Here is a 25,820-nt window from a genome sequence, read left to right on the forward strand (position 1 = left end):
AGTAAAGGGTAGCTAGAACCTGATATTCGGGTCTATGCTGGAGCATTCAGAATTCAGACATTATGTAAAATGGGCAACAGTCATGCACTCACCTCTTGCATTCCTATTTAATAAGGTATCACTTTTTAGGAAGTATCCTGTGAGCGCAAAGCAAAAGTATCTAATGCTGAAAATGGCTTTTCCCTCCATTCTTTTCAATTATTCCTGACACTCATCCCCAGGAGGTGTCATCACCTGGGAAAAAAAGCCCCCGAGCACATGTGATGCCCACTCTTTTAAAATCAGTTTGAATATTTTCCCAGACCTATGAAATTTGGAAGATGCACTGAATAAAACCTGTGGATAGGAATTTTACAGAAATTCAGAAACAATGTTTATCACTTAATAAGGCAGTTACTACCCATTTAATCAAATACTATCAAAATATTTGTTATGATTAATCATTTTCATCTTATAAAGTTTTGAATATGTCTACATCCTGTTAATAGAAATAAAATTAAATTATGACCTAAATGCCAAAGCACTTAATTTTTAGCAGTATATAACTTCTTTCATTAAACACATTAAAAGTTTGACCATGTTTTTATAAAATACGGCTCTTATCTACTTTGTTCCTAAAGTCCAACACCAGATTGTGATACACACAATCATTATTAAAGTAATACCCTGACTTTTAACATACTCGTCATTTCATAAAAATCTTAAGTTATACATTATAGTGCATCATTACTAATTAAGTAATGCGAAATAGCATTTCTATTGTACACTTATTAATTTTATTAGCTCCACATTTTATTCTAGACTGTTTTAGCAAACTATCCTATGAATTGCAGTTCATAATTTATTATTTACAACTTTTCTCAAAATGCATATTAATACATTCATTTGTATTGAAATGTGAGTTCATTTCTTTTCCCAATGATAATTCAGCCTGATTTGGCCATGAGCACTGGTGGAAATTTTCATCAATTAAGAAAGCTAAATATGCAGTAATAAAAGTTATCACCTTAAAAAAAAGATATATTGCAGAAGTCATCTGAATAACTAACACAGTATTTTAATTTTCTCAGTCTTTTTGGTGTATACAAGAATAAATGATATGCCTCTAAGTGAAAGACTAACAGCTAAGTTTATAAATTGGCATTTGCTATGTCTTGTTAATGTCTTTCTCCAGAAATTGAGAAAGTAAATGACTCTAACAACATCTGGGTAATAAGGTGGATGAAACAAAGAGAAACTAACTGATCACTGTGTAATTGCTGGCACATAATCTGAAATGATTTCTAAGAACCAAATGACAATGTGATAAAGTTCCTAGTCCCACGTATTCATGTGAACAGGTGTCTGAGCACTTAGATCTGCAAAAATGGGGAAGGAACCAATAGTGTACCTTTCCTCTTTCTTACAATGAGTACTATTCATTTATTGATACATGAACTAATCTAGGAAGAAAAAAATTTATTGCCCTATCCATTTTATTGACAGATGCATTTCTGACAAAAATCTACTTTATGTTTAATAAATTATGAAAATATGTAATATTTATATTGCTTTGATCTTATTCCTCTTGATAAAAATTAAACAATAAAATTTCCATTTATGGATATATTATCTTATTTTCTTAATTTTCCTTGCAGACATGAATGATAAAAGACTTTGCAGTGAACATATGATTTCATTTGTGGTAATGTTATTTGGGGACAGTGAACTGGAAACAAGAGTTAAGAGAAAAAATAATGACTTAGAACAATGATTTGAAGTTCCCAGTGTTTCCAGAGTGCTTGTTATCCTCAGATTAAGGACAGAGTTTCTAGGGCTAGACTCCAAGGGTTCAAATGCTAGCCCTGCCACCAACTTGCTGCATGACCTTGGCAAGTTACTCAGCATATGGAAATGTTAGGATGGAACTTTGTTTTCAAAATTCTTTTGGGGGCAGACCAAAAGAATTGAAGACCGCTACCTTAGTACAAGGAGAAAGAAAAGGAGAACAAAGAATCAAGACCAAGCTAACAAGTACGGGGAAGAAAATAGATGCTTGGAGTGAAGATGAGTCAGGGTTACAGGATGACTGAGATTTTCAAGTTTGGAGGATTTGGATGGGAAATCAACTGAGATGCAGGGGACCCATCAGGATTCCAGAGGAGCTGCCTCTCCAGCTGCCCACCTGTGATCATCTGCCTCTAGGAATCCAACTACTCCTATACTACACCGGCCATCCCTAACCTGTAAGTTGAGCTCTACCCAAACTCTGTGCCCTCAACTCCAAACATGTGCTTGTGACCCCTACTGCTGTGAAAGGTAAACCCAAGAAACTAGGCCAAAATGCTTGAAATCAAATCTTTTTTGTTGTGATTTTTTTGGACTGAATATCTCATAGGTGCTCGTTGAAAAAATATAAATTTGAGAAAAAGAAAAACAAATGGAAGACAGTCATACATAATCCCACCAACCAAAGGCACTATTGTCTACGTGTTGATGTAGCTGCATCTACTTTTCTTCAGTCCCTAATTTTATGTAGTTAAGGGTCACACACTAGTTACAAATTTCTATCTTGTTGTTGTTTTTCTCACTGAACTTTATATAGCATGAACACTCAAAATTATCTCTGACTACCCAGTCCCCGTAAATGTCTCCACTGCAGTTACCCTGGATCTAACCCTCCTCTCTGGCCTAACTTCTACCACTTCAGTAGAGGCTTTTAGACCCTCCTAAGCCCACTACTGCAAGCGACTCCTGGCTGGTCTGGTGTGGTGTGGTCTGCCTCTGCTCTCTCTGGTGTAATACAGAAAGAACAGAGTCAGTTCTCAAGTCAGTATTCTCAAAAGGCTGCTTAGAGTATGTCTCTTTTCTGCTCAAAAGTTTCCAGTAATGCTCCAGCCCTACCCTCCCAGCCCCCAAATTCTTAACCTGGGTCAGAAGACCTTGGAAAGACTGATTTACTACTTTCCAGCCTAATAACCCTCTAACATGCTCTCTGTTCCAACAAAAGTGAGCTGCCCACTGCCTTTCTAACAAAACTAGTGAGGAAAGCAGACTTTAAAAAAATACACATTAACACACAGTATTACAAACTGGGTATGTGACATGAGAACATAATTTAAACAGGGCTAGGGATGGGGTGTTCCAGGCAAAGCCATTTCTGCTAGGACGTGAACAAGGGAGAGTAGCACATGATGAGGCTGGAGAGACAAGCAGGGTTCCAACTGCTGAGCTACATTTTTCAATTTTTCAATGCTGTTCATTAAGGGCCTTTCCTCTTTCTTTCTTTACCTTTTTAACTACCGTTTTCTTCCAGCTTCCATACAAGTTCTGTTTTCCTTTTCTATAAACTTGGAGAGGTCCCCTCATCTAAGACCAAACTGTCTCAACAATGATAGCACTTAAAGCGAGCCAATCATGCACATACCAACTACATGTTGCCCATTTACTGGGTCGCTTCTGTGCCTATTTTATCAGAAGAGCTTCAGCAACCATATCTGAAACATAATCAATCAAGGGTGTTCAGCGCTCATATTGTTGAGTGGATGGACACAGCTAGTGTGCAAAGATAGGATTCGATTCCACTGTGCCACCCAATTCTTAATTTCACTCACGTCTCATTCTCAGCCCTCCCCTCTGCTCTTTACACTCTAGACAACAGTGGGGGTAGGTAATTACAGCAGTTTGGGAAGTGAGATGGGGCTGCTAGCTGAGCAGAAATTAACTAAAGTTGCATAATTTATTCCCTTTCCTACCACTTCAAGCATTATTTGGGGGCATCCAATGGATTTCTAGGTAAAAGCAGTATGAGATCTAGTGGTATTAAAGAAAACAAGCTTAATACCAGGGTGCAGAGACCACATCATAATGAACAGACATTATGAGAATCATAGTTCAGATCACTAAGTTTGTGATCCATGTGCTAGATCTATGGTCTCCTAGCTATAGGAAAAGGTATAGTAGAGCCAGTCCTCCTCCATATCCACGGGTACTGATCCATGGACTCAACCAACCGTGGATGGAAAATATTCACCAACAAAAAATTCCATAAAGTTCCAAAAAAGCAAAACTTGAATTTGCCATGTCCTACAGCTACTTACATAGCATTTACATTGTATTAGGTATTATAAGTAATCCAGAGATGATGAACGTATATGGTGGATTTGGGAGGATATGCATAGGTTATATGCAAATGCTACAGCGTTTTTATATAAGAGACTTGAGCATCCATGGATTTTGATATCCGTGCGGGTCCTGGAACCAAATCCCTTGGATACCAAGGGACAAGCGTATAGACTTTTGAAAGGGGTCAGAGAACAGTCAACACAATAAGGTAAGAAGAGCATCTACAAAGAAAAAATTATTTTTCTTTTGTAAAAGGTCTGGAGGAAAAGCAAAAAAGCAAACAGACAAATTAACCTCTTTTTTAGTATGCAGAATTTTCTTGGGAAAAAGAAAAGGGTTTAACTGTACAATATGGATACTAGTTAGAAAAAGAAAAAAAATCATACAATAAGAGCTTCTTAAACTGTGAATTAGGTTACTGAGGGAACATAATTTACCTGGATTTCTTTATTGCCAGAAACAGAAGTTTAAACTGGTAATTTTTAGGCTATAAAACAAAGGAGAAATTGAAGCCTGGATATAATTTCAGTAAACACTTTGATAGGATCTATAGTTTTTCAAAGGAAAGTGGTGGCTAAGCCACAAGACCCAAAAAAGTCAGTATGAAGAAAACTCATTTCTGTCAGGAACAGAATCACCATAAGGACAACAGCCGGAATTTCTGTGCTTCATTAATGTAAGTGTGTAACGTAAATGTAAAATAAGTATAAAATGTAATGCAAGATATGGAATAAATATGAAGTAATATAGACTTTTAACTACGTTGCTAACTTAAAGAACAAAGTAATGTCCTTTATAAAATTCAGTTTTCAAATGTATAAAATAGTACCGGCAGTGTGTGAAGGGTGGTTATAAAAGAACTTGTATCTATTAAATGAAATGTGAATAACTATTTTTTTATTTCGATTTTTAATAACAGGAATTACTCCCCAAACCTTCAAATAAATTAAAATAAATGTAAACCTGTAATTCTACAGACTTCACTTCCAATATTTTCTGTGAAGGTCACAGAAATAAGACCATATTCAGATACATTTTTTTCTTAATGTAGGAGTATAAAAGTGCTTTTCACCGATCCTAGAAAATTGGCTCTCAGTGATAGTTTATAGTTCTTAGTTTTCCACAACTTTTTTTTAAACATAACTTTCTTTAAAAGCCAAATTCAAGTGACTTAGGTGGTTTTCACAGGAATACGCTCAAATACTTCAGGCCCTGATGTCCAGTGGATTCCATCGAACAGTTGTTCAGGCATGGCGGTGTGAAGCTTATAGCCATTCAATAAAAGAAAAAGTGAGCCAAATGGAACGATTTTTCAAAGCCACCTACTTCGCAGAGTAAAACAATTAAAAATTTGTATGAAAACGGTCTAAAAGGAAGCCTTTTATTTCACTCATTTCTAGTCCTGTCCTGGATATTTTTAAATTTTTAAATGCTAATTTGAAGCAATTTTAGAAATAAAAAAAAAAATTAAAGAAGCCTTATGCTTTCATTTTGGGAGAAAGCCAAGTGAGCCTTAAATTGCGAAGCGAATTGTTTCGAGAACTACAGTCTCCCAACTTGCCCCAACTCCCCTTAGGATTCCGAATTATAAGAGCATCAAGTGGTCAGCTTTTAGGAGCTGTGAGTCCTAGAATACTATTTTAATTTCTAAGAGGTTAACATTTCAATGTGTCTTTAAATGTTGTTTTATGGAATTCTTTCCACGATCACTTGAAGAGTCGAATAAAAACAGTTGTTAGTGACAGAATTTTATTAGGGCAATTTCTGGGGGCAGATTTTTAAGTTTTGATTACTTATAATCAGAATATTGTTCCCTTTCCTACTTCAAGTACCCAGACCATAACCTCTGAATTTATAAAGGGTGGGTGGCTCTTCATTCTTGCTAATATGACCAATAATTTCCAATTATACAATACTTTATAATATGCACACTATACCCAATATAATGATATGTCATTTCAAGGTAGCTAGCCCATGAACTTCTACAGGTTTAATGGGATTTTACATATTTAGAATTTCATCGTAAAGGGGCCCTTTGGAAGCATTAAAACATCAATCCTTTCCCATTATAAGACTCAGCTCTCTTACTAGGCCAAGAGCATCAAGGCACAGGGCAAAGTCTTAACCCACCCATAGGTTGTAAGCCAGTTCCCAATAAAAGCCGTAGCACTGGGGGAGAACATTAATAAATGGCAATGATGACATATTAAAAACTTTTTAGTGAATCAGGTGATCGATCAGGAAGGTGGACCATGATTGTTACTGAGAGAAAAAGTCCTTACGACTTGAAGTAATATTTAGATCTGCACATTGTATTCAATACTTTTGGGGGGAGAGAACTGTGTAACTGGGAGCAAATTAAGTATAAAATAACTCATGTTCCATTTAAGTCATAACTTTCTAACTGGAACTGTCAAGGCTGAATTAATTAGGATATTTAATACCAAAGAGAGAGACGGCTTGCTTTTAGAATTTTTTTTTTAAGGAAAGAAGAAAAGGAATGATACGTAGCTGAAAGAGTTGATCCCCAAGCCTGGTGATAAAATCTGTCAGCCCTTCTGTGTGAAGGGCTTATTTTTCTTCTTGAACAAATAGTGTGTCAGTGTTTTTAAGTCAAAAAAAAAAAAAAAAAAAAAACAACAACAACACCACCACCTCTGCCAAGCCTCCAAAAACCCTGATTATGTGACTATATCTTATATGCCTTATGTGAATGATGCCCGATTTTTTTCTTGTGCCTTAATACATGAGGGATAGCTATATGAATACTCTTATGGTCCGTTAGGAATGTGATCCTACACTGTAGGGAGCAAAGGGGGACAGAAGGAGCTCCAATGAGCTCCCACTGTCTCACGGATTTTAATTGTTCCCTGGCTGACATGCAGCTTTGAGTGTGTATGGATATGCACACACACACCGACAATTAGTCCAGGGTAGAATTTGAGCTCCACTTGAGACTATCTAGGTAATATTTCAAACTGACTGGCATTTCCCCCCTGTGGCCTTATGCATAATAAAGTCCTCACAACAGACTTTGGAAATCATTAAAGTCTGACGGAGGCACACGTAAAAGTAGACTGTCAACACTGGGTTATTCAGAAGCTCACTCTCCTGGCAAGGAGATTAAACAGATCCTTGGTTTTGCTTCTCTTCCTCCTTCCTTTTCCTTCCATGGCCCACTTTTGGGGGCATGTCTCTCCTCATATGCATCTCCATCAGAAGGTGGTAAGGGGAAAGAGCAAATGCAATCTGCAAACTTGACTGTAAGTCTAAGAAGAGACTGACTAACCGAATCTACTTGCTGAAACCAGGTTTGGGGATTATTATTATTCCTGCTGCTGTTCTATCCAATCTCTAGTCACCAAGGTGAGCTGAAAGTTGACTACACAAACCTTGCTTTATATAATTCACAGATCAATGAATTAAATGCACACTGACTACAAAATATACCCCCTTTAAAAGTAACAATTGAAATTTGCTACTTGAATGGAACATGTGCGTCCTTCATTCAACAAACAGAAAATGAATTCTTCTGTAAGAGAATAATCACCCTACTCCCAATTTATTAACTTTAAAGACTTAATTTTCTTTAAGTAGCATATATCTGTATCAGAATTTCACTATGGAGACATTATAAATGCAAGGCATATTTATTTTTGATAGAACATGTGCTTTAAACTCTTTCACATGTAGTGAAGAAGTATTTCAAAACTGAGAGAGAGAGAGAGCAGTGATACAAAAAGCCAGCAGCTGGTAGGAAAAATACCTAAAAGAAAGAAATGATTATATTCGGTCTTTTTTTTTTTTTTTTTTTAATGAACGTCACCTTTGTGTCACAAGTATTTTTCCTTCCCTCTCCCAGTAAGTCAGCCTGAAATCTCATTCTAAATCTATAATCAATCTTTTTTCTCCCACTGTAATCCCTTAAAACTCTGGGCTATCACACATACTTTTGACACTGATGCGTGTTTTCTTCTGTATTGCTGGATTGGCTTAAGGCATATATCAAGTATCAAACTGCTTTGCATCTATGACTGGTGGGATAAAAGACCTCTATATAAAGATCTGCTCATAAAAAAAGGGCTAAGAAGGCAGTCTCAGGAAAAGTCTAAACTAACCAAATTTTAAATGCATGATTAGAAAATGTTAGGGACTAAAGCAATGCTTGCCGATTTTTCCATTAATATGATCAATGTACAATTGAGCAGAGAGGAAAGCCTTAAAGTTACCATCCCGTTCTCTACTAGTTGGTTCTTTTGACACCTAAAAGCTATCAACAAGGCTAAACGGCTCTCAGAGTTTAAGCCACTTCCAAAATGAAACTATTATATACCATCACAAATATTTCATAAAGCTCAAAACTTTGAGAAAAGAAGTCTCCTGAAATGATGTAAACAGAGGGGGAAGATACTGGTTAGCTCTGTGAATCCTGGTTACCCATTTTGATAATGGTAATTACCCTAATTTCTGATGAGAAGGCAAGTTCTATGAATCAGGACCAACAGGCACAATAAAAAAAAAAAATCCCAATTTTAAAATGTAGCAATTGTTCCTGTAGATATTTTACTGTACTTAAAAACCAGTAATAGAAAACACTTGCCAAGTTCATTTAGTCTCTGACTGAGGCACACATATGTGATCTCCTAATTTACAGCTTGCACGTACAGATGTTCACACTTAGTAAAAGGGTTTCTTAATAGCTTTTTTTAATTAAGTGTGTTGATAATAGGTGTTTTAAACATATCCAAACAACACAGCTGAACTGACAAATGCCTGTCTTCGTGTCTCACATTGAGGCAAGATTTTATGAGAGAAACTATTATGATTCAGTGGCATGGTCTATAGGATAAATGCTACCCCCAAAACCTCCAAATGAGATCTTTCATTAATTTTTCTCTCTGTGATCTGTTTCCAAGTCGAGATGTTAGATTGCTACTAGGTTCATGTAGCCGAAAGCAGAACCACACAGCCGTTGCTGGCTGCCTGCAGTTTTTTTCCTTTGCAAAACTTTGAACCCCATCCAGCTTTGACACACTGCCTCTTCAGCTAATAACTATCAAGTTTCCCCTTGTCTCCTGTCTACTTTTCTTTGAGGCAATTGCGCACTCAGCACCCCGAGATAATAACACACATCTATAAGATAAAAGCAATGGCATTAATGTAATTGTCTGCCTTTCTCTCTTTAGCCTAATCTCTTTTTTCCTTCAGTTTTGACTGCCTATGTGACACCTGTTTTTGTCTCCTCTGATCCTACGACAGGTTTTCCGCTGACAAGGTTTTTGCCTGACAGAGATTCTGCAGACAAGAACATAATAAAATATGAAGAACTGCTTGTCAGAGTTTCTGCCAATGCTCACATGAAATAAAGAAAAAAAATGACTTTTTTTTTTTTTTTTTTATAAGGGGCCCTGTGATGGTCGCTTTTGGCCTGTCAGGAAAAAGACTTCCCTGGCCAATTTCTCCATGCCAAACAGGTGTTTTCTTTTATGTGAGAGGCTGATTTGTTTTTAAATTTTTACTGATAGTGGAAAACATGAATAGCCAAAAGGGTGGAGGGGGGAATTTCTTACCCTCAGATTTTTGCAGGCAAAGGAGTACTGAAGAACTACTAAATAGAAGTGAAAAATACTTCACTCAAGACCACATCTTCTGAATGAAACAAAAATGCCAACATGTGTTAATGATCAAACAAATTTAACTTCTCTAAAGTTTACTTCTTGGTTGGTTAGGCTATTAAAACCTTCCACCTACCTTTCGCTTGTTTTGTCCAAAGACACAGGGGGAAACAGCAGAGATGAAAAAAGAGTGAGGGCTGAAAAAGAGAAATGCAGAAACAGGACTAAAGGCAGGGGGTTGCAGGCTATGTTTACTACTTAAAATGGGAAGAGGCTGCTGGAAAAGAAACTGGCAGTTAGGAATCAGAGACTTTTAGATACACGTAGGAGGTTCCCATAAGCCTTTGTTCCATGTGTTCTCTCAGGTGGGAAATGCTACAATGGGTATCAGCACCCAGAGATGAAGAAGTGCTTTTCCTGAGGTCCCAAGCTAGTGGAGGGATCAGTATTACAGAAACTACCCTTCTGGTCTCAGTGAAGTATTCTGAGAGTATACAGAAGGTAATACTTAATTGCTCCTGGGGGCGAACAGGTCCAGCTTCCCTGATGACCAGGGCAGAGGAAAGAGCAGACATGATCAATAGCGCAGCAGTTGTGAAAGCACGAAGGACTGAGTGAAAGGACAGGAGCCAGAATTTGGGATTCTAGGATTCTCACACCAGTTTTAACTACTCTACCAGCAAACCAGTTTAACCTAAGCTTCGGTCCTCCAAATACATTTATCTCACACCAAGGACCTAGAATAGCCATGCCTAATAGAAATATAATTCAAGTCACATACATAATTTTAAATTTCTCTAATCTCATTTCAAAAGCAAAAAATGAACAATGAAACTAATTTTAAAAAATATATTTTATCTAACCCAATACATAAAAATTTTACCAATATGTAGACGATATAAAAATGATTCTCAATGAGCTATTTTACATTCTTTTTTTTTTTAAGATTACATTTCTAAATTTCAGTGTACACTTTACACTTACAACTTACCTCAGTTGGGACTAACCACATCTCAAGTGCTCAGATCCAAAATGGTGGCTTCCTTTTTGGAAAGCCAGGTTTACAGTTGCCTTTGCATTCTGTGGCCAGTTGAACTTAAGGCCCAGCAAGGCTGTCCTTTCAATTAATTGGGTCTGCACTTGCTTTTGTAGGATCACCTGACCATACAACCAGGCTGGGAGACCTAGAGGCCAAAGGAGGGATTTCCCTGTGTATCAAGGAACAGCTCTAAGGAGAGAGGGACCTTACTGCTGGGCCCCTTAACAGGTATTGCTTACAAGTCTATACAGTTGTGGCAATAACTGCTTTAAATATTTCCTATACAACGCTTTAGCTATCTGCTCACTCATAACAGATTAACTCAAGCTTCTGCAAGAGTTACAAACTTCTACCCTCCCAGAAGGCAACACCTGGTAAGGAATGAGTTGCACAGACAACGTTTTATGCCTCCCAGAATACAAGTCAGAATTTCTCTGAAATACCACATGCATCTCATCCAGCGATTTTACTCTTCAAATGTGGGGGTTAGGGGTGGAGGGGGGGCATGGGGGGACCCACACTTAGAAGAAGTCATCACTATGACACAATAGGAGGAAGAATGGTTGAGAGTACTGCTGAGGCATCCTGGGTCCTTCTGACCCAGCAGCATCTCCCCATTATCTGAACAGAGCATCCTGACTAAAATGAGAGGAACTGAGTATGTTTCCTTTATAACCCCTTCAATTTGTGTTCTGCTTAACCTGGTGAACTCCAGTTAACTAAGATGTTCTTATAAACAATTAAGCTTCCTGTAGGATCGTTAGCAAGATATAAAAATTTATGATGTAATAAAGTGCAGTAAAATGATAAAGTGGTTAGCCCATCAAAGCACTTCACATGCAAGAATACAGGTGTGAAAATAGGCACAAGTAGCCTTCACCCTGTCTAAAATTCGTTTACTTCTGGGTTTTGGATTTTCAACAGATAAGCAATCCTACAATTCATCTCAACTGACGTGCACTTCTTAAAATGTGACTTTGCGGGGAAAAAGGGTTTTGGACTTCTATTCAAATATGGGCTCACATGACATTTTAGGGGAGATGGAAGGTATGAAGCTAAACTGGATTTGCTGGGGAAAACAAGATCACCCTAGGAACAGCTGGTCTCACAGCCAAAGGAACTGGTGACCTCACTCCAGCACTGGACACTGAAGAAATTCATGAGGCTCTAGAGAGTATAATTAATAATCAGTCCACTTCTTCATTTAACCCTCCTCAAAACTTCACTGTGCTCTTCAGGTACATTCCTATTATTATTTGAGCTTACAGATAAAAGAACTGGGGCTAACTAACTAGAGACTGAGATGGGATTCGACCACTGGCCTGAACACACCCAACTTTTAACCATTTCGACCACAATAAAATGTGTCTGTCATGTTCTCAAGGTTGAAGCTTTACTTCTGTAAGAACTGAGAAATAACAACTAACACTTATTAAGTAGATTATCTCATTTAATGCCAGAAAGAACCCTGCAAACTAGGCACTATCATTATCCACATTTCACAGATGAGAATACAGAGGTTATGTAACCTGGCCAAGGTTCTACTGATGGCAGGTGGTAGAGGCAGGATGCGAACCTACACAGAGCTGCACTTTTACCTCCTTTTCTCTCACGCCTCCCATTTGTGTACCTGAAGCTTGTTCAGACCCTGAGGCTCCAGCTCTGTAGGTTTCGATCTCAAGATCCTCCCTAGAAAGTCCTTAGCAGGGGACCGGCACTGTACACTTTAGAGCCCAGGATTTACCAGATACGCCGTATGTTTCCATCTGAACAAGATGGAGCTAGAAAACAACATCTGAGGAGCTAACAGGCAGAGAGCCCAGGACTTTGAAGGGGAGGCACTGTTTGTGTGGTGATTAAAAAAAAAAAAAAATTTAGGGAGTTCAAAGCACCGTCCCAAAGGTGGGCAGACTGAGAAACAACTCAAAACAAGCAGCTCAGGGACACAATAAGAATATAGTTAATGCCATGAAGGAAGCAGCAAACCGTCACATTTGTGAGGATGTCCTCCCTTTCAAGCTTATCAGCTGTGATCAGGGAGTAAGGGAGAGAAGCAGAAGAGGGCACGGTGCCCTCAGGTCAAGCGAAGAAGGCTCTTGTGCCAGGCAGGGAAGTGGCCTTGTGTTTGCTCTCTAAAATAAAAATAAGTGGAGAGATGTTCAAGGACTTCGTCCATGGAGAGAGCAGGACCCTCCTGGCCCCCCCAGAGCCAGGAGGCAGCTAGAAGTTGGTTTCCCTGACTAAAAGAGAATTCTGCAGCTAGGCGAGCCAGGTTTCAGTGTCACAACCGGGAAGAACTAAGTCTTCTAGAAAGACACATTCTGTTAAGCAGATACTCCATGAACTCCCACCTTTTCCAAACCAGTGCACCAGGGGAAGAGGACTGTGGGGTTTCTATCCTCGTGTTTCTAAGCAAAGCCCTAGGAGCATGGCCACCTACCTCTTCCCAAAGGATCAGGTTCTTACTCTGCCACGGCGAAGCCTGCATTTATTTCCCTGTGCTGAGGTTTCCAGCTAGGACCTTTCCTATGTTTTTCCATCTAATCCTAAATACCCCTCTGCAACAATTCTCTCCCAAAGCAAAATTCACTCTTGTTAGGACAGTCTCCAGGTCAGTAAGAGGGAGGCAGGGCTTTCTTGCAGGTTAATATCTGCGAGCATTATTTTCCTTTGTCAGAGGACACTCCGTTTTATTCACCCTCCTCTCTTACGCTTGACAAATTTACAAATGATCATATAGAAACTGTTGCTGTGTTACTCAGAATGAGCATGATGTCAGAGAAATGCCATGCTTTATTGCTTTTGATAATAGACTTCTATCGGGGTTGGGAAGAGCAGAAGACTAGCAAAGAAAAGAGAATGGAAAAGGAAAGCGTATACTTAGTTACACTGGCTCTTGGACTGGTCAGGGAGAATATTACAGAACTACCAGTTGGGGATAAACTACTTTCACAGATGTTCAGACAATTCATAAGAAGAGCACAGCCTGGGACAAGTAATAAAGACATGTGACCTTTCATGGGATAAAATGAAAAATTACTGGTTTTGATCTACCCTGCTTAAATCCTTACAAAGTACCGAGCAGCCAACAAATCTCAGGAACCTGTAAACAGAATAGTTTACAGATTTGCGATCTTGTGATTCTAAACGTAGGATGGACATAATCAAAAGGTTTTTGATTACAGAATGCTCAGAACCGATGGCCCTGATTTAGGACTTAATTATGCAAATTAAGCCTAACTAGGGTTTTCTTTTAGGTATCAGCTTGCCAGATTTAGCACATAAAAACACAGGACTACTCAGCTAAATTTGCAAGGTACATGTTTATACTAGAAAATTATTCGCTGTTTACCTGAAATTCAAATTTAACGGGATGTCCTATGTTTTCTATTCGGGTGAGTGTCTCTATAAATAGCCCTGCTCTGATAAGACATATCAAGTAAAGAGCTGGGAATTCAAATTCAACGATGCCGAGAAAAAAGAGAAAAATGACTTCCAGTGAACTACAAAAAAGAAAGGCTTGAAATTAACGGATTATATGAATATTAAGTCTTACAGTATATTAAACCATAAAGCTGGTTGGTAGATGACACTAAATTAACTTTATACTGCTCACCATTTCCTGTGGCACAGAATTGAAGAACCAAAGCATACCTGGTACAATACTTTACATATGATGTATATTTAATAAATATCTCTTCACTGATGATCCAGATGACAGGCCAAGCCTGCTCATTTTACATTTAAAAAATCTGAATAGTTTGAACACTGGCAGGAAAACAGCTGGCTTGCTGAGTAAATAAAGTATTTAAAGTCAATGTATTCTATAAAGAAAATAATTTGCACCAAGAAAGCTACCGTGGGGTTCATTAACCTATACAATATAGTTTTTATTCATCAAGCCTCTATCCTTGACAAATGCTTACTGGACATCCCAAGAAATAATGGATTTTTTTTTTTTTTTAAAAAAGGAGTTTTAACAAGTGGGCTTCGTCAGAAGTAAAAATTACTGAGCTAGCCAAGGAAAAAAATTCTAAATAAATTACTTTTCTAAAATCTGCCCACCTCTTTTATCAAATCAAACATATCCCATCATGTTTTTTTTTAAACAGTAATTTTCCAGTTGGCCTGGATTATCATTAAATGTTTCTGAAAATCATTTAGAGTATAGTTTACTTTTTAACACTTGTACTACTTTATTCATCTTACTGGTTTCGAAATAAAGTCATCATCCAGACTATAGACATTAAAACTAATTTGCAAACAACAAATAATAAAAACGGTTTAGTACAGTAGCCCTCGCCCTTTTCACCCCACCTCCAGTTTATCCCAAAGGCAAGAGAGTCCGATTAGTTATACTTCTCACTGGAAGCAGGTTCCTCAGAGGAGAATGATGAGTAGCTACAAAGTACACTTCCTCCCACCTCTCCTTGTCCACAACTCAGTATACTAGTAAGATTTGCTAATTTGTAAGGCTATGTAAAATCTTTGGCTGAAGCTTCAATTCTCTGAACAGTAGAATTACTACCCTAGTATGGTGGGAAAGGGTCAAAATGCCACCTACTGAATTTCTACTGACACAAACATTTATGTCACCAGTAAAGAAGCCCACTACTGCTCTTACGCTGATACCTTATTTTGGCAATGTTGAACCAAGAAAAATTAAACTTGCAGGAAATGTGTTTTTTTTTAATGTTTTCAAGACTCACTCTGATAATTTTAGGCAAATGAAGGAAAAGCATAGAAAAGACAATGCAAACAGAGGAAGGAAAAAAAATACAGTTGTTAAGTGAATTAAGTGGCAGTATGCTGGAGTCCTTCAACTGAAGACTGTGAAATATGACAAAATTAGAAACTCCAGGTTATTATACACTGTTGGTATGGACATCCTATATCCCCAAAGAGCTTGTTTTAAATAATGTTAAATTCAATAAAGCCCTGCTTTCAAAGTACAAGAGCTGAAATTCCTTAATGGGGAAAAAGAGCAGGAAATCCTTTATTAATTCAGTGGGAAATACCTACTGGTAATCAAGGAGTCATTTTTGGGTTCCCCCCTCTTTAACTCAATGGTGCTAAGATGTCAAGGAAGTAATTTGTGAACAGCACCAAGGCCCAGTGAGTAATTGCAAAATTCAGGTGTTACAGTGTGATGAATTAATTACTCCTTTTCACTTTTCAAAACATCTTAAGATTTTTGTAAAGCAACTAGTGTCAACAATTCAAGCAGATTTCAGAAGCAATCATAAGGCTATGAAGTGACTGTGTGAGACTGTGTGTGTATGAATAAATATATAATAACCCACGAAATCCTACATCTTAGGAAGAAACTGAAGATGCTGATAACAAAGAAGATATAGTAAGACATTAATTCAAAAGAGGCCAACAAATTTCTAAAAATTCATCGTTTTGTAGAGAAACCCTGATTTTGGCATTTAGTTATTTTTAACGGCAAATATTAATTTTTTATGGTACAATTACACGTGGAGTGTGTTCAGGGCTATGATGAAATGATGCCATGAGATGTATTTTGGTAGTCTTACTGCTTGCCGTTCCATCTACTTTCACAGAAAAATCACACAGTAGAAAAAACAAGTCACTTTCTCCTTGTCCCACACATAGGATATTGTACTGAGTAAGGCAGCCAGGAAGACTGCTGTATCTCACAGCTCTGAGCAGAAATAACTGGAGACACGATTTCAGGGTTTTCTGTGCAGGGGGAGAGAGTGAAGCAATTAGTTGAAATGCTAAGGGCAAAAAGAGTGGGTGCTCTCATCCCACTGCCAACTCAAAAGCTAGGAGCCAGACCCTCTCTGTCATATTTGTCCTACTGAATGGGGGAAGAGTGAGATCTGTATATCGGCGTGTACATATTTTGAGTTGTATACAGATACGTCTCCCTTGTGGGGGAAAAGAGGTCAAGGTGATAGTAGTGGTGAGGAAAAGTGAGATCTGAGAAACTTCACAATTAATATACCAGAAACACAGAATTTCTAATGACACGGTAGGAAAGGCCGAGTCTGATGTAACAGAAATACCTTATTCAAGTTTAGGGAAAAACCACATCCCTCAGAAAATCTTAGAAACAACCACTGGCTGGGGATAATTTATGTTGTTCAAGAAGGAAGAAATATTGCTTTTTCCCCCCATTACACTACTAATGTAATATGCACGTGGAAGTTAGACAGATAAAATAAACTGGTGACACAGTAAACTTTTATACTCACAAGGCTACCACAGTAGACAGATGATGGTAACACAAGATGGCTTTGGAAAAAATGAGAGGGAATGAATGAAAAGTCCTTTGTTTAATGACTGGACCCTCCCCACCCCCTTATTGCTCATGTGTTGTCCAGTTTGTTGCTTTTAACATGTATAATTTATTTTAAAGGCTTCATATAGTTTATCGTCAATGCTCACAATAATCTTACAAGGTGGATGTCATTAACCCTCTTATTACAGTTAAGAAAGCTCAGATGCAGAGGTGCTGAGCGACATGTCATCAAAGTTGTAGAGCCAGAATTTGGCCCCGCACTGCCTCCAGGATCCTTGATGGGCTTGGGGCATAAGCTGTTATCTGGCAGAGCCAATACTTACTGAGGGAAAGAAGGATACTTGGGAAGTGTTATAAACTGAATTGTGTTCCCCCTCCCCCAAATTCATCTGTTGAAGCCTTCATCCCCAGTCCTTCAGAATGTGACTGTATTTGGAGAGAGGGCCTTTCTTCAAGAGGTGATTAGATTAAAATGAGGCCCTTAGGGTGGCCCCTCATCCAATCTGACTAAGAAGAGGAATCTGGGTGCACAGAGACACCAGGGGTGTGCCTCACAGAGCAAAGATCATGTGAGGACACAGCGAGACGGCAGCCATCTGCAAGCCAGTAAGACAGGCCTCAGAATGAAACCACCCTGATATGGGACTTCCGGCCCTTCAGAACCATGAGAAAATAAATTTCTGATGTTTAAGCTGCCCAGTCGGTGGCATTTTGTTATGGCAGCCCGAGCAAACTCATGTAGGAAGGGAGAAAAAGTCATCGAACGCAGTCACTTGCACAGACCACAAAAGCAACAGCAGCTCAAGTGTGGTTCAAAACTGGACTGAGAGTTGTTACAGATTTTGGCCTTGTTAATAAAGCAGGAACAAGTTCCATCCCTGGAGGCACTGGAGGATTGTGGCTCTGTGTCTCAGGCACACGCCTTCCAGTGTGCTCCCCCCATACTACTCGATACACCTCTTCTCTCTCCCTCACAGAAACAGGGCTGAAATGGCCCCATAACACCAACCTACGTGCCCCAACAAGCAAGACACATGATAAATTAAATGCATCTCAAGGCCTGGTCCGGTGTCGTTCCCTCAGATCTTGCTAGAATAACATGACATTTAAAAAAATACAACCCACTGGATATTTGGCACTGCTGGGGAATGAAGAATATGTCCACTTAAGAGCCACTCCCCCAGGCTGTCAATAAAATCTCAAGCCAGGATTTCTTCTATAAACATTACCTATCTTTTAAAATTATACAGCCTAGGAAGTGAAGAAAACTAACGTAAAGTCCCTGCTTATTTGCAAGTCTCCTTTCGCCTCAACGTCAAAAACATAAACCAGACAGAAGAACACGTTAAATGCTCAGTGAAGGCCCACGGATGGGACAGCTCTGTGCATCTGGCAAAGAGCCTCCACCCTTCCCGCCTCGGCCCCCGGTCACCCTCGCCCCAAACACACACCTATGCAGAGCTCACCCTCCACCAGGGCCAGCCTCCTCCAATCCCCGGGCACGCTGAAAGACGGTATTTACGGATTATTTTTTTTCAGATACCAGCCAAATAATGTTCCCGTTCACTCTCTCACCCACCTTAGACCATACAGAATTTAACATCTGGGAGGATAAACTCTGCCCCGAACGCAGATGACAAGGCTGAGCAGTCATGGAGGAGTTCTCCTCAAGCAAAGAGGACTTGCCAGCTCCCCTCTGAGGTCCAGGCCCTGAAAGGCCAACTGTGGTATGTTTGAGTTTCCATCGGGCCTGGTGCTTGCTGGCTGCTGCTATGTTCACTCAGAACCCAACTGTCCTATAAACATCTCGCCCTGCTGCTGAGAGCTGCCCGCCTGGCCTTACTTCTTGGAGCCGAGAATATGCAATTTGGGAGCTGCAGGCTGCACGGGAACTAACACTTGGAGCACAGCTGACCCCTCTCTTCTCTAGGCCAGTGACAGCTCTAAAAAAAAAAAAAATTAAGGCACGCTCACACGAACACAACAAGAACGGGAAGAAAAGTCCAGATTTTCCTCACCATGTGCCACCCAGCCATGTTTACACTGATCGCAAGTCCTCAGGTTAATCTTCCCTGGCTGGAAACATTCACACGTGCAGTTCACCAGTGTGCAGCGGATGGCCTGCAAAGGAGAGGAGGAAAAGAGATCAGCATCTGTTCAAAGGTACCATATTTCTTCACCATTTTAATAATAACACCCACTTCCCATTTTTAACGGCTTTAGGGGCCCGGAGAGTTTTAAAAATAAATTTTGAAACCATCAAAATCTCTTACCAAAACATATTAGAAAACAACACTGATTCACTAATAGAATGTTTCACGCCATTCATAGGTGAGCTTTAAATGAGAAGCATAGCCCGAGTAGTATAAGAGTAAAAGGATTACATACTCTACAAGATGCTGGATCTGAAACACCAGGGACCCGAAAGAGAAAAAAATATTGCTGCTACCAAACAGGCACATTTAAGTTCATCCACCTGGCAACAGTGCAAAAAAAATACACTCTCATACAATAATGTTCAAACGAAATGTTGTTCCGAGGAAAACATGATATACAAGTAATATTATTAGAATATTACTTTTCTTCTGCAGTGTTTCGTTTAAATGTTTTATTAATCTTTCAGACACATTTTGAGAGATATTCCTGTTGGCCCAATAACACCTGGCATATTTCTGGCATCATTTGTCACTTCCCAATTCCTTGTTTGTTTCCCCCTTGATATATCAAGTCCATTTTCATTCCTATTTTGAAAAATGCAAAACAACCCCCATTTTTTTTTTAATGATGATGTAAGAGATTAAGTTTACATTTGTTTTTAGATCAGATGTAGAACAGGAAAAGACATTTATGTGAATATTTGATACTTGGAACAACTCACCTATATCTTAGAAAACTGAAAGACACTCACAAACCTTTCATTTCTTTACAAGCACTTTAAAAAATCATCTCCCCGGTTTACATTATAAAGCGAATCCACAGAAAATTAGCATTAATGAAGTGTAACTTTTGATAGATTAAGAACCTATGCTTGAGAACAGTGCTAAAGCCAACCTATGCTCCTAGACTACAGTTAATAAATTTATCTCATACATTTAGTTCTAACTTGCATGGCAGTTCTGAAGACAGAAGGGATTTAGTCCGATCATTCAGATTAACCATCTACTGTAACTACCTGAACTGCCAGGAAAAGACCTCTCTACAGCTGTAGATGTAATCAATAATTACTGATTTGGGGGGTGGGGTGGGGGAGAGGTACAGGGCTACCTGAAACTGCAGTGCTGGGCCTGAAAGCTACTCTCACTTACACAGCTCCAGACGTTCATGTTCCTGGAACCAGCTGGATTTTTATATAAACTGTCTCATTTGTAACAGACAGTATTTTAGACATTGTTAACGTGGTTGGGACAAACTCCATTTACAGAGAGTAAGACTGAATGGGCTTTGACTGCTCCCCATGCTTTAGATCAGGCAAGTTTAAAATATTTCTCTTTTGTTAATGAACATCAAATCTATAGGTCCCTGTTCAGTTTCCAATAGAGTCCTTGCTTAGACTCCTCTCTTGCTTCACCTCCAACCCTAGTTTGCTCCTCTATTACTGCAAGAAAAACACTCAGGTGTATCATCTGCCTGATATTTCAGGGCCTTTCTTCCAACGTCAATAGTCCAATTACATATTAGGAGGTTGTAAAACTTTGCTGTATATATTAGTGATGAAAGGAAATAGTAGTAAGAAATAGGGGCAGCAAAGGAAATGCTGACTACGCAAGAATAATATATGTAGTTGAAGGTTAGAAGGGGAAATGTTTCTTCCCAAATTTCTTGTGTCAACTTCAATAGTTTAACTGACTGAGCAATACGTCAGAACATCCCAGGTTAGAAAGAGCTTCCTTAAATGGCGTGTTCATTAACGAACTCACAATTTGATTGTACTATGGTAACACAAAACAAAACAACAACAGTTTAGAGGGCAGTGTTTCTACTAAAAACAAGGCACCTTACAAACTATCCAATTATAAATTCAGATGCAGCAACCACATTGACATTAAAATATTTATATAATCTGAAGTGCGATTACAGAACCTTTCATAAAACACTAAGGAAAAAAAAGTCGCCTCTGCTTTACCATACTAAGGAATGATCAAAACTAACAAGGACTATCTCTCAAGGACTACATGTTAACTCCAGCACGAAAAACATACATATTTTAAATCACTGATTTGATCATTTTGATTTGACAGTTATTGTGTTTAAAACATACTTTCGTCGATTTTAATTATAGCTATATTCAGGACAAAACAAATTAAGAGACTGTAGATTTGCTTTATTTTAGGTATATTTATTTATTTACTGATTGAACTATTCATTCATTTACTGAGAACTAGTTTATGATTCAAATATTTTTCTCTTCCTAAATAACTTTATACATCTGGCACATTTGGGAATTAAACTTTTCAGATCATCATCCTTTTCCTTTTTCATAATTTTACCCTTTTTGTACCTAAACATACAAACATTGGAACACCTCAGCTCCTTTTGTATATAAACACTTGAGCACTGGAATATCCATTTTGTATTTCTATGACTTCCAGAAGGTCTATTTGTTTTCAATTCAGATTTATATAGACTACAATTGTTCCTTAAGGGAATTATATATATTTAAACAATATGGTCTAAAAAAATATTTTGAGTATGAGACTATTGTGGCTTCAAAGGAAGTTTTATTCTAAGTAACATTTTTGAAACGGCATAAAAGTTTGACATACTATTTATTCACAACAAAACAGAACCAATGTGATCACTTGCCAACTCACCCACACTTCAAAAAAATAAATTATCATAAAACTATCAAAGCCAGTTAAGCCTCAAAAACGTACACACTTTACAAGGAGAGAGCTGGGAAGAGCAGAGATGGTGAAGCTTTCATTTTGGTGAGCACATCCATTTCTTCACGTAGCTAGTATATGAGTACTTCCCACCCACTGCCGGGCATTCATGACTACAGAAAATTCAGTGGCGATAACGAGGTGACAGAAAGGGGACACCAGGAAAAGAGAAGACAATTTGATCAGGATATTCCCACCTATAGATGCAGGACCCTTATGCAGGTCTGGCCAACTCAGGCTAGCAACCCCTCCACACCTCCAGGACCCCACTTCAGCAAGTGCCTGAAACTCTTTCCTCCATTTCAGTAGGATAAGCTTTTCCAACACCCCAAGAACAAGAACCAGTTTCCTTAAGCCTGCAACTTATTTAAAGTAATGATTCCTCTGCTTAGCTTTGCCATAGATTTCTTGAAAGAAAAATCCATGCACCCACCACCCACTGCTTCCACCTACATTTTAATTGTGCAATCTGGATTCTGCCCCACACAGTCCTGAAACTGCTGTCTCCAAGAGGAATGTTCTCATCACATCTGGTCCCCTTTTCTAGCCTCCTTGTTCTCCTAGACCCCGAGGGAACCTAAGGCACTAACTCTCCTTCATTCCTGGGCTGTAGAGACCAACTACCCTAGTTTATTGGCAGCAGCTTCTCACTCTCTCTCCACTGTAAATAAATACAGGTGTTTCCCACCACCGGACTCTTCGTTCTTAGGCAATTTCATCCCCTCCTACAGCTTCAGATATCATCACTACGCAAAGCCCATCACTGTGGAGCCAAGTACTGTGTTAAGTGGCAGAAATGGATGGCAGAGTCCCTGTGCTCAAGGATTTGACAGTCAGAGCTCATGGGCAGTGGGTTCAGAGGAGAGACCCTAAGAACAGAAGGAAGCCCTTGAACAGGTTTGGGAAGCACCATTTCTTCCTCTTTATGCCTTGGTCTTTTCTTCTACCAAAGGTAGGATTTAAACATTTATCTACAACAGTAAACTATTACCTATTATCAATAATAGCTAGATTTACTGGATATGTGCCATTTTCCAGATACTGTGCTTAACACTTTACAAACATTAGCTCTCCCTCAGAAAATACCACGAGGTCACTACTGTTATTCCCTTTATTTCACAAAGGAGGAAACTGAGATGCAGCTAATTCAGGACCTTGCCCTGAAGTCACAGGAATCCGATTCCAGGTCTGTGTGAGCTCTCCACCCACTCGCAGGCAGCCATGGGGCAGAGCCCCTCCGTCTGCCCACCCCCCCCCCACTGTGTATTGTTAACTCCTGATCATCTTTCAAGCTTTCAACTCAAATATTACTTCCATTCCCCAGGGCAGCTGCCCCCAAGGGATCTTTCTGTCACAGCACTTATCACAGTTGTGAATATTATATTTATCTATACTTATTCATTTTATATATATATATATATATACACACACACACACACACACACACACACACCCCTATATCTGTGTGACTATTTGATTAAAGTCTGCCTTCCCCTGTAGAATTTAAGCTCCTTGAAGGCAGAGTGACATATTGTTGGGCTTACAGTGTAAATATAATGGCAAATAATAGGTGCTTAAAAGGCACTTAAAGAATGCATGAGGGCTTCCCTGGTGGCGCAGTGGTTGAGAGTCCGCCTGCCGATGCAGGGGACGCGGGTTTGTGCCCCGGTCCAGGAAGATCCCACATACCGCGGAGCGGCTGGGCCCGTGAGCCATGGCCGCTGAGCCTGCACGTCCCGAGCTCCGCAACGGGAGAGGCCACAGCAGTGAGAGGCCCGCGTACCGCAAAAAAAAAAAAAAAAAAAGGAAAGAAAGAATGCATGAGTCTTCCGAGCCTCTTTCCCATCTGTAAAATGATGGTAACAATAACATCACAAGAGTGTCAAAAGACTCAAATGAAATAATGAATATAAAGCATGTGGCACTGTGTCTAGTGATAGCAAAAGCTCAAAAGATGGAAAACATTTATGACCTCAAGAAACTTTCCACATATTACATTTGAATTATTTTCCCCTTATGATTCCTCCCAATGTATTTTTTCCAACACCTTGTAAAATGCTTAACACATATTTAGTCTTAATGAATAAATGAACTTTGACATATATGATGCCATACTCTTCATACTATAATCCTCTGAATTGGGCACGACAGGGATTATTATTTCTGTTTTAATACTGGAGTTCAAAAATGTTTATTTAGGTGTTACACATCTCTTAAATGATAGGGTGGATTTCCCAATTACTAATCAGTTTATTTCCATTACCTGTAGAAAAAGAAGAGATACAGTTAAAACCAGTAAATTATGAATATTCATGTTCAAAAGTATGTCTAGAATTCATAAAGTAGACCAATTTAGTATAAAAATATTTAATCAAGGTTCAGTCAGTAACACTTATATTTGAATATTAAGTAAGAGTGCATTTGCTAGTATTCTGGATGAGTACCAAAGCCCTATTCAAATAACAGATTCTGTTATCACTAAAACTGAAGAGTCTTTAAACTTCATTATAGTCGTAGCTGGCTTGAACTCTGCAAGTTAATGTGAACTGAACATCAGTCTTCTCACCAAATGATATTTCTCAGAAAACCACAGATTGTGGCTTCAGCTAATATTTAGCGTATATCACAAAAGAACTAGACACAAGGTTAATTAATACATCTCCTGTTAGCTGTTCCTTCTTTGGGAACACTTACAGAAGTTACCTATTAATACAAAACAACAAAAGGCAAAATAAGGCCATGGGGCATATAGAAACATAAGACATATTCTGAAGGAACAATCATAGAAAGAGAACCTTCCTTCCCAAAACCCCCCAAAATAAGACTAATTTCAGTTCTGGGTTTTGTCTTTCCACACAAAGAAAACTATTTGCCAGGAGATCGCCTCAAGTGTTCATTAACCTGGCCAAATATCCCATATATAACTAAAAATCCTTCTTAAATCCGCTTTCTCCTTATTCATTTCTGGGGAGGATACCAAGATTTACAACTTGGATTATGAAATTCTATTTGAATCATTTAAAAATGTTTAAGAGTTAAGAACATAACCTACACTAAAACTGAATTCCTGAAAAAGCCAATCATTAATAGAGCATCCATCTGTCCCACCAGCTTCTTCCAGAAACTTAGGTGGTACAATCTAGGTGTACAAATTAATCGGCTATAATGGTTATCAGTGACAAGGTTTGCCTTTCTTATTTTTTAACAAGAACAAATTTCTTAATAAAATGAATTTTCTACTTTGGAAATCACATGTAGGTGTGATAAATAGGTAAACTCAGCCAAACTTCCGTGAAGATCCAAAGTAGTCCATGTTATAATTAGCTATTACTAATTCATCTCTGCATATGTTATTCATCTCTGTACATACAGGTCCCAGAAGGAAAGGTATGTATGGTGCCAAAGGTCAAATAAACCTTTTTTATTAGGTAGGAAAACTGTCCTTCAAAGACTTCTGTCTTTAAAAAAATCTGGAAAATTATCCATAATGAATCTGGAAACTAATTCTTCTAGGATTGTCTCAGAATACACTGTAGTAATTACAAAGTAACAGCTACTAAGCATTATGGATGAAGAGAGTAATCTTATATGTGACCAGAAAAAGATGGACTGCCACACACATTTATACATCTTGTGTATAAAGTACCTAATGCCGTACTTCAAGCATTGCCACAGAGATTCTCAAGAACTCACATGATAGGAATGGTGATTTATTAAGTAAGGAAACAGCTCCCTGTATAATTTTCAGGACAGTTTTTCCTCTTCCATTTTCACATGGCTGATCCATAAAACGAATGGAAAAGCAACAACTTCCAAAAGAAGCACTCTGAGTTTTAGCTAAGACTTTGAAAATCTACATGATATTGCCTTTGTAGAAGAACAGTGTCTTAAATTTGCCTAAGTCAAGA

The 25,820-nt window shown here is 38.6% G+C and overlaps 1 protein-coding gene across 19 annotated transcripts in view; it reads right to left on the reverse strand.

The window, feature by feature from the left end:
• The window catches only part of BNC2 (basonuclin zinc finger protein 2), a 427,080-nt gene that overhangs the window by 137,876 nt on the left and 263,384 nt on the right, over positions 1-25,820 (reverse strand). For all 19 annotated transcript variants that reach the window (XM_067744442.1, XM_067744440.1, XM_067744450.1 and 16 more), the window contains one exon: positions 19,048-19,150. In XM_067744442.1, the coding sequence (XP_067600543.1) occupies positions 19,048-19,150 (103 nt within the window). The remainder of the gene's footprint in view (positions 1-19,047; positions 19,151-25,820) is intronic.

Source organism: Pseudorca crassidens, chromosome 7 (assembly GCF_039906515.1).
Source record: "Pseudorca crassidens isolate mPseCra1 chromosome 7, mPseCra1.hap1, whole genome shotgun sequence".
NCBI classification, from domain to species: domain Eukaryota; kingdom Metazoa; phylum Chordata; class Mammalia; order Artiodactyla; family Delphinidae; genus Pseudorca; species Pseudorca crassidens.